This window comes from Vipera ursinii (genome assembly GCF_947247035.1).
Source record: "Vipera ursinii genome assembly, chromosome: 3".
Taxonomy (NCBI): domain Eukaryota; kingdom Metazoa; phylum Chordata; class Lepidosauria; order Squamata; family Viperidae; genus Vipera; species Vipera ursinii.
In genome coordinates, this window is record NC_139516.1 from 53,325,905 (window position 1) to 53,342,670 (window position 16,766).

The 16,766-nt window shown below is 40.7% G+C and overlaps 1 protein-coding gene across 3 annotated transcripts; it reads right to left on the reverse strand.

Annotated features, from left to right (window-relative positions):
- Positions 1 to 1,286: 1,286 nt before the first annotated feature.
- LOC310637094 (adhesion G protein-coupled receptor E3-like) lies at positions 1,287 to 15,293 on the reverse strand. 3 transcript variants are annotated; one of them, XR_014491864.1, is made up of 13 exons: positions 15,009 to 15,293; positions 13,146 to 13,323; positions 12,128 to 12,244; positions 11,584 to 11,780; positions 11,043 to 11,201; positions 10,304 to 10,498; positions 9,715 to 9,950; positions 9,488 to 9,548; positions 8,591 to 8,682; positions 7,548 to 7,716; positions 5,012 to 5,110; positions 2,890 to 4,136; positions 1,287 to 1,756 (listed from the first exon to the last, which is right to left on the reverse strand). XR_014491864.1 is itself a non-coding variant. In XM_083357365.1 (12 exons), the coding sequence occupies exons 1-12, from the start codon at positions 15,075 to 15,077 to the stop codon at positions 4,074 to 4,076; spliced, it is 1,635 nt and encodes a 544-aa protein (XP_083213491.1). In that variant the 5' UTR covers positions 15,078 to 15,293; the 3' UTR covers positions 2,824 to 4,073. The 3 variants fall into 3 exon arrangements, 1 of the variants encoding a protein (XP_083213491.1); XR_014491865.1 differs by having other exon boundaries at positions 14,946 to 15,293; XM_083357365.1 differs by lacking the exon at positions 1,287 to 1,756 and having other exon boundaries at positions 2,824 to 4,136.
- Positions 15,294 to 16,766: the final 1,473 nt, after the last annotated feature.

Consider the following 16,766-nt stretch of genomic DNA (forward strand, 5'->3'; position numbering starts at 1 on the left):
GCATACCAGAGCATGCCTGAACTGACCATTAGGAAAACAGCTTGCAAGATTTTAATTGGACACTTTAATTGGGATGGGAAATGAAAAGCAATCAAGGAAGGGGAAAGTGGAAAGTATAATGTTTGGGATTTTGGTGCACAAATCACAGTTCTGGCTATGCCTTACTGCAATCCACTTGATCTCTAATAAAACTATACTTTTCTCAACAAATGGAGCCAAGAATCATTTCTCTTTGGAGGTTCAGTGAGGGCAGTCTGACACTGAATATTGTGTTAAAACACTGCTCCAGCTTTGCTAAGGGAGCTCCTTGGGAAGTCTTTTTTTTTGTCAATGAAAATAACATTTTGGGTGATCTGGGATTTTCACCATCCTACATTTCAGCCTTTCAATCTGGAGCCAGAAGTTGAAAATAAGATAATTGGCATCTGGTTAGTATCATGGTGACAACTTTTTTTTTAAAAAAAATAACAGTAATAAAGTGAGGTCTCCATCTCTCTGACAGCAACAACAAAAATGGTAATGGAGCACAAAGTGGTCATAGCAGACCTCTGACTTCTTCTCCTCCATGCAGAAGGACTCATGAAAAATACATAAAAAGATTGAAAACACTTTTTTGTGGTAAAATCCATCTTAGCCTACCTCATCGGCAGGCTAATAACAAGAGAAACACTCCACTGTGAGAAAAGCCCTTGGCAAATAATGTGGGGTATCTTCATATTTCAGAAAGCAGGACATGTGTATAAATCCCTTGAAAAATTGCATTTCATTGAAGACAAAGTCAATTCATTTCCTACCCAAATTTCTTTGAACGAGATAAACTTAGCTCACATAAACAAAGTGATAGGCCACCAAAAAGCATTTATACAGGCAACCTGGGCCTATAGAGACAGTTTCAGTTTGCTTAAACTTCAGAAAATTTAAGGCTGTCAATTAATGCTATTGATGGAGACTTTCTCCCACACATCTTAAGTTGCCAAAAGCTGTGGAATAGGTTTAGCTCTGATTTTTTTTGGGGTGGGTGGGTGGGGGAGGCTAGTGGGGATCATCATTTCACATTAGTTCCAGAAATGTCTGACTTCTGGACAAGGAGAATAGAAGAGGAATTTCACAGGAGGGATTGCACCAAGTGAAAGGAGAAAATTCTTTTTTCAGGAGCCTTGGTGGAGCAGTGGGCTAATGCCTCCTTAAGTAACACCAGCTGCCTGCAATTAGTGCAGGTTCGAGTCCCACCAGGCTCAAGGTTGACTCAGCCTTCCTTATCCTTCCGAGGTAGGTAAAATGAGGACCCAGATTGTTGGGGGCAATTAAGCTGACTTTGTAATAATGCCGCTTGGGGTGTGTGTGTGAAAGCCCTAATAAGCAGGCATATACATAGAATGAAGGCTACTGCTAAGCTTGTAAGCCGCCCTGAGTCTTCGGAGAAGGGCGGGATATAAATGGAATTAAAAAATAAATAATAAATAAATAAATAAAAAACTCCCATGAACTTGATCTGCATAGAAATTAATTGGGGAGTGGGGTGGGAAGAGAAGGAGGACACTTTTATTGACATCAGGGGAAATTTGGAACTCAGAAAAAAAATAGAAAAATAAAAAAAATAGATCCAGAGCTACGGTCCCAGGTTTAGCAACATCACCAGCTGATTTATATTTGAAAAATATAGGCTGGAAACTCAGACTCAAGAACCATCAAAGTATGAGGTTGTGGTTATACTTCATGTATACTTCTTTATTTTTCTTTATAGTTCTGTATTTTTCTACAAAAAAGGGGGGGGGAGAATAAACAATAAAGAAAGAAAACATCAGCCAGTAAAATTATTAGCTAAGTTCAACTAATTAATTCATTTAAATACTTTATTCTAATAAATAAAGTATTTTAAATAATGAACAAATAAAGCAAACACACACAGAGACTTAAAAAATAGGATTAAAAAGAAAAATGAACCATGGATATAAATTAAGAACCATTTTGAAAAACATTAAAATGGTGAGTTCATATCTCAGAACATCCTCCCAGAATGATTGAAGTATTGGACCATAATGCTGTGAGATAAAATTGTCTGAGTAAAAGTCAGCTATTGAGTTTCATTGCTAAAGGTATTATTTGGCTGGATCTGGATGAGATCCAAAATAATATATTGCTTAAGGCAGGGGTCCCCAACCCCTAGTCCATGGACCAGTACCGGGCCACGTCATGCCAGCAACCTGTCAGCACAAACAAGCAAAGCTACATCTGCGGGATTCAGGCAGCACACAAAAACACGCACTATCCGGTCCGTGGAAAAAAACTTTCTCCATGGAACTGGTCCCTGGTGCACAAAAGGTTGGGGACCTCTGGCTTAAGGTATTGGACCCAGAGCAGGGAGATCCATCCAGATCTAGACAAATAATACCTTTAGCAATGAAACACAATAGCTGACTTTTTCTCAGACAATTTTATCTCACAGCATTATTGTTTTGGAATAAAAATAAAAGGAGATTGTCAGGGAAGCTGCCTTCAGTACCTGGATTTGGATCAACAATTAATGTTTAACCAGATAAAATGATAATAAAATGATCTGTCTTATCACTTCTTGAACAAATTTATTCTCATACTTAAAAAGAGAATAACCATGATGTTTTAGAATGCTCAAAGATACAATAGAAAATATGGAACAGTAGTTGATTCCAAACTCAGTGTAGGTTGCAATGCAATATGGCTGTTCCAAGAAAAATACAAATTTAGGGCTTTGGGGGTATGGGACTGATGAGAATTGCTTAAAACAAAAATAACATTTTAGCAAGAATTTATTCCTGCAAGCAATGATAATGAAAGTAGTTGCTATGACACAAATTCCATTTTTAATTATACAGAAAAGGATGTTGACTGCAGTTTAAAATTAACACCAACCTTTTATAAACTATTCCTAAATATTCAAATCCATCTGGATTGATAGGATTGAAAGGATCCAGTTGTTTCTTACTAATTAATTGTACTATTTTTGTACCAGCTTGGTTGTAGAATCTTCTAATTTTTAAATCTGTTAAGGATCACTCTGAGTCTTCTGGTCTTCTGAACCTCACTCAGCCTCAACCGCAGGAACTGGCTGAAGAGAGGAGGTACAGGCCCAATGCAGGCTGAGTCAGCTGATACAGAAGCTGAGCTAGGTAAGTCCCAAACCCAGGAAGACACCACAAGTTGAGAAGAGGAGAACAAGGAAGCTGAGTCATCCACTTGAAAACAAGAAGTATGTCTCAAAATAATCCATTCTAATTGGTTCAGCCTGTAGAAATATGGTCTGTATAAAGGAAAAATGTGCCCTGACTGGCTCTTTGTAGCAATCAACATTACACATGCCCATCCATAGACATAGCCCACCTCCTTCTAGCCTAACTGTATGGTGCTTTGACTTTCTTGGATAACCTAGCTGAATTTTGATCTGGAAACTGACCAGTCCTGGATCATTTCCAAACTGGCATTTTGTCTCTCTGGACTATTTCAGTTGGGTTTTTCTTCTCTAAGCAGAAATGTCTGTAGTTCTCAATGTGTTTATGTTACCACAGATAAGGATTTAAGGACTGCAATAAATACTTTTTTGGCAGCCAAAAAAATAAATAAATCGATTAATTGGTTTAAAAGTACACAGTCATTATACAGAGGAATGTTGCTGTCAGGATACTTGTTATGTTGGCACATCCTTTGTATTCCTTCAACCCATGTTCAGCCTTAGTAAACATGACATTCTCTAAAAGAGTAAAGTACAGAAATGTGCTGTATTAGGGAAATGTGCTGCATTAGGGTTGAATAAACATTTTAAATATGTCTTTTGCAAAATTGAAATACTCTGAATGTGAACAGTTGAATACTATACTATATATACTATGTATAGCATATACTATATACATTATATACTATAGAGAGAACTGAGCAAAAATGGCAATGAAAATAGGGTATGAGTTGAAAGTAATCTTTCCAACATGGCTCTGGATTTCAAGTTACATTAAAGGGCTGAGAGCCAACAAGGGTTTACTATATTCAATTTTTCTTCAGTTTTGTTCAAACTGAACAGAAGAGTCCAAAAGAGAGACAGTGAGCTATGTTGGGCTTCCCCATTCTATTTTCTGGCCATCCACTGAAGGAGTATGTTGTACGTTTGCCTGAAAAAAACAAAAAAACTTTTATTAGGCCATGAACTAAACAAAACAACACAACATAGTAAACCAAGGCTGGGCTTAGGCTAATGTAACAAACCAAAGTTGACAAAAAGCAGTGCTTATCTTTGCATAATATATGTCCAAACAAATAAACTAGGGCTTATTGTGATAGCCTGACTCACATAACATTAGACACAAGGGATGGGAACTAACCTAGGGGAGCTTTGCTGTTTTCCACACACATATTTTCCAGCAACCTCTCCATTCTTAACAACTGATCAGATGCTTTTAATATTCCAGTAAGATCTACTGTTCATTTCAAAAAATTGTAAAATCGCTTTGGCTTTTCATCTTCAAACATATAAATGAATAGCCTCAGAACCCTCTATGAAATACTAGACTCTACACCAGAGGTCTTCAAACTTGGCCCTTTTATGACTCATGGACTTCAACTCCCAGAATTTCTCAGCCAGGCATGCTGGCTGAGGAATTCTGGGAGTTGAAGTCCATGAGTCATAAAAGGGCCGAGTTTGAAGACCCCCTGCTCTACACCACCTCAACCAAACGCAAACAACTTCAGGAGGTTTTTTTTTCAACGTACAGTGACCCAGTTCAGCTCTTTGGTGCCTTTCCTAGGCCTTTTGGTGAAAATAATGTAACGCTAAATCTCAGCAACACCAAACAAAATCAACTATTTGCCCCCTCTACCATCTATGGATACATGTTATTTACAGTATAACAATAAAATTAGCTAGAAAAAATAATTCTGATTTCTGAAATATGATATTCTATACATGTTATCCTTTCAATATTGGGCTGTAGAAACCATTTACCCATGCCATTGCAAAATGTAATAATTTTTTTTTGATCATACTTACTGAAGGATTGGTGATGGGAAAAGAGGTCACAATAATCTCGGAGACATCAGGTACGCTGTCTTTGATGCAGCAGATCCAATGCCAGTATGCTTCTCTCACCTGAAAATCCAAAAATTCAAACTCAGTAGATGGAATTATCTACTAGTCTTCTATTAAAGCTGGAAATCCTCATTTAGCAACCACAATCGGGATTGACAACTTAGCCTTTAAGTGAAGTAGTGGCTAAGTCAAACTATGCTGTGCTTATGACCTTACTTCAGCTTTCCTTTGCTTTACAGGTTTGCAAAGGTTGTAAATGACAAAATTGGTCACAAAGTTACATTTTCATCACTGTTGTAATAGCAAACGATTTCTAAAGGAGGTGGTCATTAAGTAAGTACTACCTGTATGTGAAATACGTCAAAGCAAAGGAATCAAATCAGCTATGGTTTGGGTTGTGGATTTCTTTGTGTATATTACAAATCAAAGTAATTAATCCAAAGTATTCTCCCTGCAAATAGGCTGTTGAGAAGTATTTCCTCTTCTACTTCCCTGGTCTATTTATCTTCTCTAAAGGAGTGTTAAAGATTATACACATTTTTGTCATTTCTGAAACCTCCAGTAATGTCTGGTTGTATAATGATGGGTACTCAGCTTAGAAGATCCTGAAATAAAGGGAATGTACATATTTAAGGGACGCGGTGGCTCAGTGGGTTAGGACACTGAGCTTGTCGATTAGAAGGTCGGCAGTTTGACGGGTCGAATCCCGAGTGCTGCGTAACAGAGTGAGCGCCTGTTACTCGTCCCAGCTTCTGCCAACCTAGTAGTTCGAAAGCACGTAAAAATGCAAGGAGAAAAATAGGGACCAGTACGGTGGGAAGGTAACAGCGTTCCGTGCGCCTTTGGCATCTAGTCATGCCGTCCACATGACCAGGGAGACGTCCTCGGACAAGCACTGGCTCTTCGGCTTTGAAATGGAGATGAGCACCAGAACCTTTACCTTTTTACTTACATATTTTGGACCGCCATTTAGTAAATTCCATTTATAATCTCCACTCCTCTGTGAAGTAAAGTAAACTTCCCAGAGAAGCTTACTTTACTTTCTGTAAATACAAGCTAAAAGGATGGAGATATAGATGAATTCAGGTATAAGAACCCAGATTGTTGGGGGCAATTAAGCTGACTTTGTAATAATGCCGCTTGTAATAATGCCGCTTAATAAGCAGGCAAATACATAGAATGAAGGCTACTGCTAAGCTTGTAAGCCGCCCTGAGTCTTCGGAGAAGGGCGGGATATAAATGGAATTAAAATAAATAAAATAAATAAAAATAAATAATATAAAAACCACATCCACAGCCTGCAAAACTGCTCTTTATATTTAACAACAAATAGCCTCCCCCACCAAAAAAAAAACCCTCTGTGCAACATTCCAGAAATGTTCAGTGAAAAATGAACACATTTCCTCTAAAGGCATTACAAATATGGCTTCAGATCCACAAGAGAAGCAAATATCCCACTCCATACCAATCAGTCAGTGGTGGTACTGCTGCTGACCATAATCAGAAGGATTTATGCCCGTGGTGGTGAATCTATGGCACGCGTGCCACAGGTGGCATGCAGAGCCCTCTCTGTGGGCATGTCCGCCGTCGCCCCACTTCTAGGCCTTCAGCTGGGTTTTATAAAACCTTTTCGCTTTAGGCCTCCGTCGCCATGTGCCAAAAAAAAAAAAGGTTCAATCAATGAATCAATTTCATCTTGCATGGAGAAAAAAGATATCACAAAGTTGGAATTGATTGATTGAACTTTTTAGTCCCACTCAGTCTGCCGTTACCACATCAGACATGCCCACCCAATGGGCCACGCCCACCCAATGGGCCACGCCTACCCGGCACCCGATGATACATAAGTAGGTTTTGGGTTGCAGTTTGGGCACTCGGTCTCTAAAAGGTTCACCATCACTGATTTATGCCAAGGGAAGTTCAGTTCATTTGCAGAGTGAATTTGAAGTAACATTTGTTACTACCACATTCTTTATCTCTAGCATGAACAAGAAACTGGGAGTGAGAGAGGGCTGTGACCAGTGGTGGGATTCAAATATGTGAACAACCAGTTCTCTGTGTGGATGCCGCTTCCGGAAGTCCATTCTGGGCCTGGGCAACAAAAAATTAGCTACCGGTTCTGCCAAAGTGGTGTGAACTACCTGAATCCCACCACTATTCCTGTACCAGAAGCTCACAAAGTCCTGAACCCAGTCTGGAAAATTTCGAATATTATGTTGTTTGTGTGGTAACCTACATTTTGTGCAGCCCTCTCTTTTTTTCTACATCAGTGATTCTCAGCCATACGAGGGGCCATATGGATATTTCAAAGGGGCACAAAGGTGAACAATACGTATCAGAAGGCCACAGCATATGCTGAGGAGGTTACAGAGAAGCAAAGCATACTATGCTGTAAACACTGTCTTTATTACAAATAAAAAACATTTTTTTCATCAATAAGGCAACCTAGACAGGGGACCACAGGGAGGAAAAGTTGAAAAACACTGCTATACAACACCTTTTGGTTGAGTAAGCAGTACACCAGGAAAATGAAGATTCCTTGCACACTGTTGGTGATGGTGAACAGATATGCCATAATGTCTTCCACAGGGCCGTATTGAAAGAGACCCAAACACCAGGTCACACCCAGGATGAACACATGGGCTATGGCCTTAAATATCAGTGACCTACAACAGAGAAATTACAGTGCTGAAAAGAGAGCATCTGAATCCATCTAAGGCAGGGGTAGGCAACTATGGAAATTTTTGGATTTCAACTCCCAAAAGTCCTGGCTCAGGGGTTCTGGGAGTTGAAGTACACAGGTCATAAAGCTGCCATAGTTGCCTAGCCCTAATCTAAGGTAATCGTCTCCCCCTCAAGTGACTCTGTGATAGAATGAAACCAGAATTGTCACTTCCCAGAAAGGATATAAATGAGATGTGTGGAATAGTGGGAAATGATTCAAGTTGATTGTGGCCATAGTCAAAGAAGGAGGGAAAGAATGGGAAACTAGTACAGTTGGCCATTACCAATCATTTGGAGTTTTCCCTTTGCTGAGACAATTTACATAACATCCACTGCTTATTCCCAAGATTAAGATCATGGGTTTGATGTTCTGGTGAGAAAATCCTTGTTTTAAAATCAATGAACATTGAGACATCCAACTTCATATTGCACCTATGCTTCAGTAAAGTCATTATCTTCTGCAGATGCCCAGCCAATATGCATCCATATCTTTCTGCAAAATGGAGGAACAATCTAGATTCTACAATTTTTAGGTCAAAGGGGGAAAAGATGGTGACCTCCATAATGAAAAGGACTCTTTCGCTACTGATAATCAATTCACCCTCCCCTGATTTTTGCCAACCTCATGCATACAAATACCTCAGCACCATTCTCCACTATATGAATTTCTATATTTGCTCCCCAGTGCCCTTCTTATATTGTACAAGTTTTGTATCTCTCAATTGGTCATGAAAAAGAATTTTGAAGCATTATTTTTTATTTGTGAAGATCACACTGAACTGCACTCCACATTTCATGCTTTGTGATAGCTCTTACCTGGTATTTTTGACTGAAGATATCTCTGAATTGAGAGAAGCCAATTTTTTATGCAGATTCCTCAGAATAAGACAAAAAAACACTAAGTTGACCTTTGGGAGGAAAAAAAGTCTTCAGAAAGAAATAAAATAATGATAACAACAGCAGATAGATAATGCTCTAAGTCTAAATAAGATGAAGAAAAGAGAACAACTGTTGGTTTTAGATCAGGAGTCCCCAACCCCCGGGCCACGGGCCACTACTGGGCTGTGGCCCATTCAGAACAGGGGCCTGTGAGTGGTGGGGAAGTGTGCGTTGGCTTGCAACCCCACTCACAGGCCCACTTGTGTGAGCAGTGGGTGCTTGTGACTGCAGCCCCTGTTGCACGAGCTATGTGCACATGTGCCAGCTGTCCCTCGCACAAAACCATTCCATCTCCCCCCCACACACACACACACCAGGCTGCCAATCCAGAAAAGTTGGGGACCACTCTTTTAGATTGTACATTTGGCAGCTGATGTTTTAATGGGTGGACATCTACCTCTTTTTTAATTATAAATGACAGAAAAAAATAGAAATTTCTGCATTTCAGGAGAAAATGGGTTAACTTTTCATTCTCAACTTCATCTTTTCTTTCTCTCCCTAACAGTATAAAATAGTACAAAAATGCAGCTCTTTGCAAACTATTAGAATTGATTAATTTCCCTTGTGTAGCTGAAAGAACTGATTTTCCTGCATTTTTAAAAACTTAGGAGCATCGTCCAATACATTGTAAATATAGAAAGACCAACCAAGGTTTATGTAACCATTTTAGCTACATGAGATCAAGTTCTTTTTCTTTTCTTTCTCATCTCAGAAAAAAGTTATAAAAGTCTTTAATTTTTCTACTGTAAAGAATAAGAGACAATATTTGCTCACCACAATTATTGCACAGACAGGTCCAGTAAAGCTCCAGATAAAATTTGGGTTAAGCCAGCAGCTAAAGAAAAAGCAAAATCATCAGGAAAAAAATAGACAGACATGCAAACAAATGTATTGTACAAAATCGCTTTCTCTGAGTAATACTAGCAATTATGCTCATGTAGCTTATATCTTGGATGCACCAGGCTGAGGGAAGCAGCTTTTAACCATATGTCAAGACTTACCGATAAAGTGTCCCAAGGGCTCCAGGGTTAATTGCTGCAGAAATAGCTACGATCAGGGCAGGAAACCCATAACCAATGAGGTACATGGATATCTTCATATGCTTGTTGGCCCCACTGTAATTTGCAACTTTCAAGTTTCTGACAATGAGGTAGAGATTGACACCTTCCAAGAACATCCAGACAAAGCAGGCCAAAAAAAGATACTTCAGCATTCCAGCTATGACCGAACACAGGATCTGAATCAAAAATAAAATGCCATTCCTTTATCAGCATCTGATTATTGAATTGTCGGCTTTGAAAGAAAATCAAGAATGGACTATAAAAAAGCAGAGGAATGGAACAAATCATATCTGACATTCATGCTTCCACCAGCACTGCTATAGGAACAAAATGTGCAAAGTAACCCTTCTTTCACCTGAGATATGCCACTATCATAAAGCTAATAAAAAAGCTAAAAGAATTATGTTTGCAAAGAAAACTGACTCAATTCAGTCAATCTAAAGAAAAATTAAGATTTCTTAGGTAGGAAGCATGCTCAGAGGGGGTTCTCTCTCCACTGAGCAGAACACCACATATTCTTCTGAAATACCTTGTTGCCTGTTTTATCTATTCCAATTATGAAGAGGAGGTCTGCAAAAAACAGGCAGAAGCTCAGTTGTAGGTGGATGAAGGTGCTGCTGTTGTAGCTGGAGCGGCAGAAGAGGAATGTGACAATACACAGGAAGAGGCAGATGACTGAGATGGACAAGCCAAGGTAGCTAATAATGGTGAGGGTCAGATCTCCCTGGGAAGAGAAGTTCTCAACATTATACGAGCCACCTTTTGACAAGAAAGTTACTTTTACACTTCATCTAGAGTCTAGACTACAGGTGTCAAACTCGATTGTGTCACGTGCCATATTGTGACGTATCACAACTTCTTTGCCTTTGCAGAGCCAGGTGGGTATGGCCTGTGCATGACGCATCTGGTCCACAGACCGCCAGTTTGACCCCCCCCCAATCTAAACCAGAGATCTGACTTTCTTATAAAAGCTATTCTATTACCTGACTGCTTTTGTTGTATTGTGATTGAAAATGAAGCATCGGGATTTTTAAATCTTGAGGATTATAAGCATTTCTTATTTTACTTTTCTATATATGAAAGGAAGGGGCCACAAATAATAATGGAGAACTCTGCAGCATGTCAAATAGAAAAATGCTGCTTCGATGACGAAAATTGTTATCTTCCTAGACAACAGCAGGACACAACAGCTGATACGGTGTAACAAGTAAGAAAAAACATGTTGTTCACCACATTACATTTCTGAGATGTTTTCAGAAGTAACATACGTGTTTATGAGTTGTGGCCATCAGTACAGCAAAACTGGACAGATGTTGACAGCTGCATTCTGTATGGGTGATGTTAGAAAAGAGCTGTTGGCAACCATGATCGGACAAGGCACCAGAGTTCAAATGGACGCAGAGAACCTTTTCCTGGGCAACTTTATTCTGCAAGAGGGAAGCAATGTTGATGGCAGGGAGGGAGAAAATCTACATATTTGCTTTATCCCTTACTGCACAGACGCAGGATTATTAAACATTAACAAGGAAACAACTGTAAGACAAGCAAAAGGAACAACGTAAATATCTTAGAATTTAAAGACCAGGAGACACAAATACTATTGAATGCATAAGCTTTGTAAAAGTTGTTAGTGTGAAAAGGTGCCATCAGACTTCTGATTTATTAAAGCTTGAATGACAAGAAGGTCTGCTGAGCACATTTATATGGATTTATACTTTTCTTGATATTCTGCTTTCTTTCTTAATATATATTCATAAGATGAAAAGGAAAAAAAATGGCTTGATTTCCAAAGTAACTTCATTTACATACCTTGAGATGCTGAAAAGTGAGATTGACCGGGGTAGAAATATTCTGTATCTTGTTCCCGACAGAAACGCTTACCAGCCTAGAGTTCATATGAACATTTGTCAGCATTTCATTGTCTGGGAATGTTCCATTCTGTACTAAAGTCTCTTCTAAAAGTGATTCCAGCCCACCATATGATATAAAAGCCACAGCAACAGTATCTGCAAGAGGCAGAAGGAAGATCAGGGAGAAAAATGAAACCAAATAAAGTATACATGATTTCCCCAAACCTGGGAAAATCTTGATAATGAAAGGATTGGCATAGATCCATATATTTACTTCTTGGCACTACCAGTTACTTACTATTCCCTCAGTTTCACCTTTCCCAATTTAGTATTTTACAGATGTGTTGGATTGCAACTTCCCTAATCCAAACCAGAGCGATAAAACACTCTGCAAGCTCAAAAAACTCTAGGGTTGAAGCTTACAGAGAGGGAGCAATAAAGTAGATTGTAAAAGTAATTTTGGATCTACTCTGTAGAAAAACCAAGCAAGTTATGAACAATACCTGTGGTCATGGCAGTCACTACACTTGGATGGATGACCATTTGATCTCCTTGAGCTTTTAACTCCAGTGTTTCATTCTTTTCAACGGGTCCCGGAATGATAAGATTTGTTTGGATCACTGAAAAGAGAGAGAAATGTTGAGCTCCTGAATGGATTTAATGAATGCTAGTCTTTTTTTTTTAGCCAGAAGATGATGTCAAATAAGAAACACATTTCATAATAGAATGAAACAAAATTCCTACTAGCACTTGCTTTGGGTAGATGCAGGTGCTTTGAGTTAGGGCCTTACCAGTTGATGATTTAATCATGAAAAAAGTGATCCTTAATAACTGAATTGATTACAGTGATGCTGGTTTTATTAACACTGGTGATATCAATAATATTTTTGTTTTTCCTTTTTTTATGAATGGTTGATTAATTGTGACAGCCTTATTGGAATGTTTCATGCAAAGGTAGGACTCAAATTTAGATGATAAATTGAAAACATGTCTGAACTCTCCTGTAGAGGCTGCTTTCACTAATGCAGGGGTGTCAAACTCAATTTCATTGAGGGCCGCATCTGCATTGCGGTTGCCCTCAAGGGGCTGGGTGGGTATGGCCTGGGTGGGCGTGGCCTATGGGGTGGGCGTGGCTAGAGTGTGTATGGCCTACTGGGTGGGCGTGGCCAGCTCTACATTGTTCGCATCAAGGGTGCCTATGGGGGCCTGGGCAGGAGTGGGACAGATCTGAGGGTCTCTGGCAGGAGGAGGGTCTCTGGGCCAGGGCCAAGGCAGTGGGGGCCGTTCCCTCACTGTTTCCAGGATGGCTTCGCGGGCCGCATGAAACCACTTTGCGGGCCGGATCTGGCCCCCGGGCCTTGTGTTTGACATGTCTGCACTAATGAATTGCCATAGGCACCCCTAGTAGATGAATGAAGGAAGACCCAGTACAGGGAATTTGACTTGTGCCACATACAGACAAATGCCTTTCTTTTCTTTTTCTTTTTCTCTAAAGACAAAGATCATGTTTCTTTTCCTTACCAGTGAAGTTTCGAACCACTGTTCGAGAGGCGTTTCCTTGATTTGCAAGAGCTGTAAATAGTGCACCTATGCTTATGTGGTCCATAATCTTGGGCAAAATTGTGGCAAAATCCTTCTTTATGTTATTATCCCAATAAGACTGATTATCAAAAAGCTTTTCAAAGGAATCCACCGAGTCCTGCAGCATTACAAGAAGCAAACATTTCAAATGTCATTTAGTGTTTCTCAAGCATGTCATTAGGAAAGTTCTTGCCAGGATATTGTAGAAGACACTCAATATACTTCAACTTGAATCTTACAGGGTTAAATGGTCATATGGCTGGGTTCAGATACCATGCATAGCCAAAAGATGGTTTTTATCACCATAACCATGGCGAGTCATTTTAGAAATCAATGTCAAAACAAACCTTGGAACCCAGTCTGTGGATGTAAAATACCTCGGGGATCACCTGCTGCCGGCGTCAACTTCCCTCTGCCCTGTGCGTTCCCACAGAGAGGGCCTCCTCAGGGTGCCACCGGTCAGAGAATGTCGGCTGGTGGCCCCCAGGGGGAGGGCCTTCTCTGTGGGCGCTCCGGCTTTATGGAATCAGTTGCCGGTCGAGCTCCGGATGGCACCTGACCTTCGCTCCTTCCGACGCGGTCTAAAGACCCATCTATTTGAACAAGCCGGCCTGGCCTGATGGGGGATGTGCTGGGGTTTTTATTGGGGATTTTTATATTATTCTACTGTTTTTAGCTCGGGCTCTTTTTAAAGTCTTTTTTAATTTTTGTATTCTGTATTTTTTATGTGCCCTGTTCACCACCCTGAGTCCTTCGGGAGAAGGGCGGTATACAAATATAATAAATAAATAAATGAAAATCTCACCTACTCATTTTTCAAATTGAGTAACAAAACCAAACCCAAAGTTGTGACATCTGTTCCACAGCTGACATTAAAAAATAAATCTGAACTGCTTTCTACTTTTTCCCCTGCATTTTTAAAACCTTCCACAATTTAACTTTTGTGGAGTTCTCAGTATAGACTCCCCCCATTTCTAAATTTCCAAAATATTTCTTATTAATTTTAAAACCACAGTAGGTCTTGTGGCATATTAATGTTTAACAGATTAATTATGCACTTCATCAGAAATGGGTTTTGACTCAAAAAAGTTTACACTACAGAGTGGACACATCTTGAAGTCTCTTGTTGGTGATGAAAATACTAGCATGGTTCCCCAATGGAAATATAAGCATGGATCTTGGATTTTTAATTATTTGTTAATTTTAATTAATAAAATTATAAAACCTGATTTTGAATACGGAAATTAAATAAAATTTATTTACAGAATTAAAACGTCAGACCATGGGATCTTAAGAAGTATGGAACCAATTTATTTACTTCTACCTTTTTGCCCCAGAATTTAGTTTTCTAAACTCATTTCCACTAATCATTGAAAAAGTCCTTTCCCTTCCCTTCCCTTCCCTTCCCTTCCCTTCCCCTTCCCCTTCCCTTCCCTTCCTTTCCTTTCCTTTCCTTTCCTTTCCTTTCCTTTCCTTTCCTTTCCTTTCCTTTCCTTTCCTTTCCTTTCCTTTCCTTTCCTTTCCTTTCCTTTCCTTTCCTTTCCTTTCCTTTCCTTTCCTTTCCTTTCCTTTCCTTTCCTATCCTTTCCCTTCCCTTCCCTTCCCTTCCCTTTATCAATCCCATATTAAAACACAGATATTAAATTGGAATCTTCATTCAAAAAACTGATTCAATTCCTAGAATAATGACCCTATAATAATGATACATCATCAATGTACACAGTAGGAAACCATACAGACTTCCTTCTCAGGAAAGAGAAGCTGTGGTCAAATGTTGTCTCTGCAGTTGTCAATAAATCTCACTTTCAGGGTGGATTCAGTAAGCGTGTCACTAGCACCAACAGGTTGCAAGAGGATCATGGCAGAACCCATCACTGAACAGTATAAATTCTTTTTCTAAAAGAAAAAGAGAAAGGCATCATGTGTCCTCACAGTTCAATTGGTGAGTGAAGAAAGAATCTTTGCATAGTTGTTTTGGCAGCGGTTCATTCTGGGATTTGAAGTCCAAAAGTTGTGAAGTTGCCAAGATTGGAGACCCCTGGTTAGGACAGGATTGGAGACCTGCAGAAACCATCTGTGCAGGATCAGTTCACCAGACCCTGAAAGCCACATCAGTTTAAATTTCTTTCCTGCACATACTGATCCAGGGCTCTTTGTTTCTTCAGAAACAATATTCTGAATACATCTTTTAGGGACTAGCAAATCTTCTGTCGGGGTAGACGTTACCATACCTTTTTTTTCTGAATGCTTTGCTCAGTAGCCATAGATAAAAATAAAAATTGTAGAAATTAGTGGCAGTGTTTTCAATGCCTGTCTTAAACTCCATTTTAAAGGAGGAAGCGGATTATCTGGACCCCTACCAATCGGGTTTTAGGCCTGGGTACAGCACGGAGACGGCATTGGTTGTGCTGGTGAATGATCTCTGGCGGGCTCGGGACAGGGGTTGTTCCTCTGTCCTAGTCCTATTAGATCTCTCAGCAGCTTTTGATACCATCGACCATGGTATCTTACTGCGGCGCCTCAGGGGGTTGGGAGTGGGTGGCACTGTTTTACAATGGTTCTCCTCCTGCCTCCTGGGTTGTTCGCAGTCGGTGTTGGCAGGGGGGCAGAGGTCGGCTTCGAGGCCTCTCGTTTGTGGAATCCCTCAGGGGTCGGTCCTCTCGCCCCTCCTGTTCAACATCTATATGAAGCCACTGGGTGAGATCATTCGTGGTTTTGGGATGGGGTATCATCAGTATGCTGATGATACCCAACTTTTTATTTCCACCCCAAATCAACCCAGTGATGCCCTCGCCATGATGTCCCATTGCCTGGAGGTGGTGAGGGTCTGGATGGGGAGGAACAGGCTTCGTCTTAATCCCGACAAGACCGAGTGGCTGTACATACCGGCATCTCGGGTTACCCAGTTTGTTCCATCTTTAACTATGGGGGTGTGTGAGGTGTTACCTCCCGTAGATAGGGCTCGTAACTTGGGCATCCTCCTTGATTCACAGCTCAGTTTAGAAGATCATATAGGAGCTGTGACCAGGGGGGCTTTTGCCCAGGTTCACCTGGTGTGCCAGTTGCGGCCCTATTTGGACCGAGATGCCCTACGTATAGTGACCCATGTGCTCATGACCTCTCAGATAACTACTGCAATGCTCTCTACATGGGGCTGCCCTTGAGGACCACTCGGAGGCTCCAACTGGTGCAGAATGCGGCCGCATGAGTTGTGATGGGGGTCTCCCGATACTCCCATATAACACCTCTGCTCCATGAGCTGCATTGGCTTCCAGTTGCCCTCCGGGCGAGATTCAAGGTGCTGGTGAAGACCTATAAAGCCCTAAATGGCATGGGTCCAGATTATTTATGGGAGCACCTTCTGCCGGCGTCAACTTCCCATCGTCCTGTGCGCTCCCACAGAGAGGGCCTCTTCAGGGTGCCATCGGCCAGGGAATGCTGACTGGCGGCCCCCAGGGGGAAAGCATTCTCTGTGGGTGCGCCTGCCCTCTGGAACCAGCTCCCTATTGAGCTCTGGATGGCTCCCGACCTTCGCTCCTTTCGCCGCGACCTGAAAACTTG

Excerpts from the sequence above, each read along its gene's own strand:
- LOC310637094 (XM_083357365.1), bottom strand. The coding sequence starts at position 15,077 with ATGGGTTCTGCCATGATCCTCTTGCAACCTGTTGGTGCTAGTGACACG. Across the intron at positions 5,111-7,547 it reads ACTGCTTACTCAACCAAAAG|GTGAGAGAAGCATACTGGCA; the intron begins GTGTTGTATAGC and ends TTGGATTTTCAG. Across the intron at positions 4,137-5,011 it reads TTCCCATCACCAATCCTTCA|GCAAACGTACAACATACTCC; the intron begins GTAAGTATGATC and ends TGTTTTTTTCAG.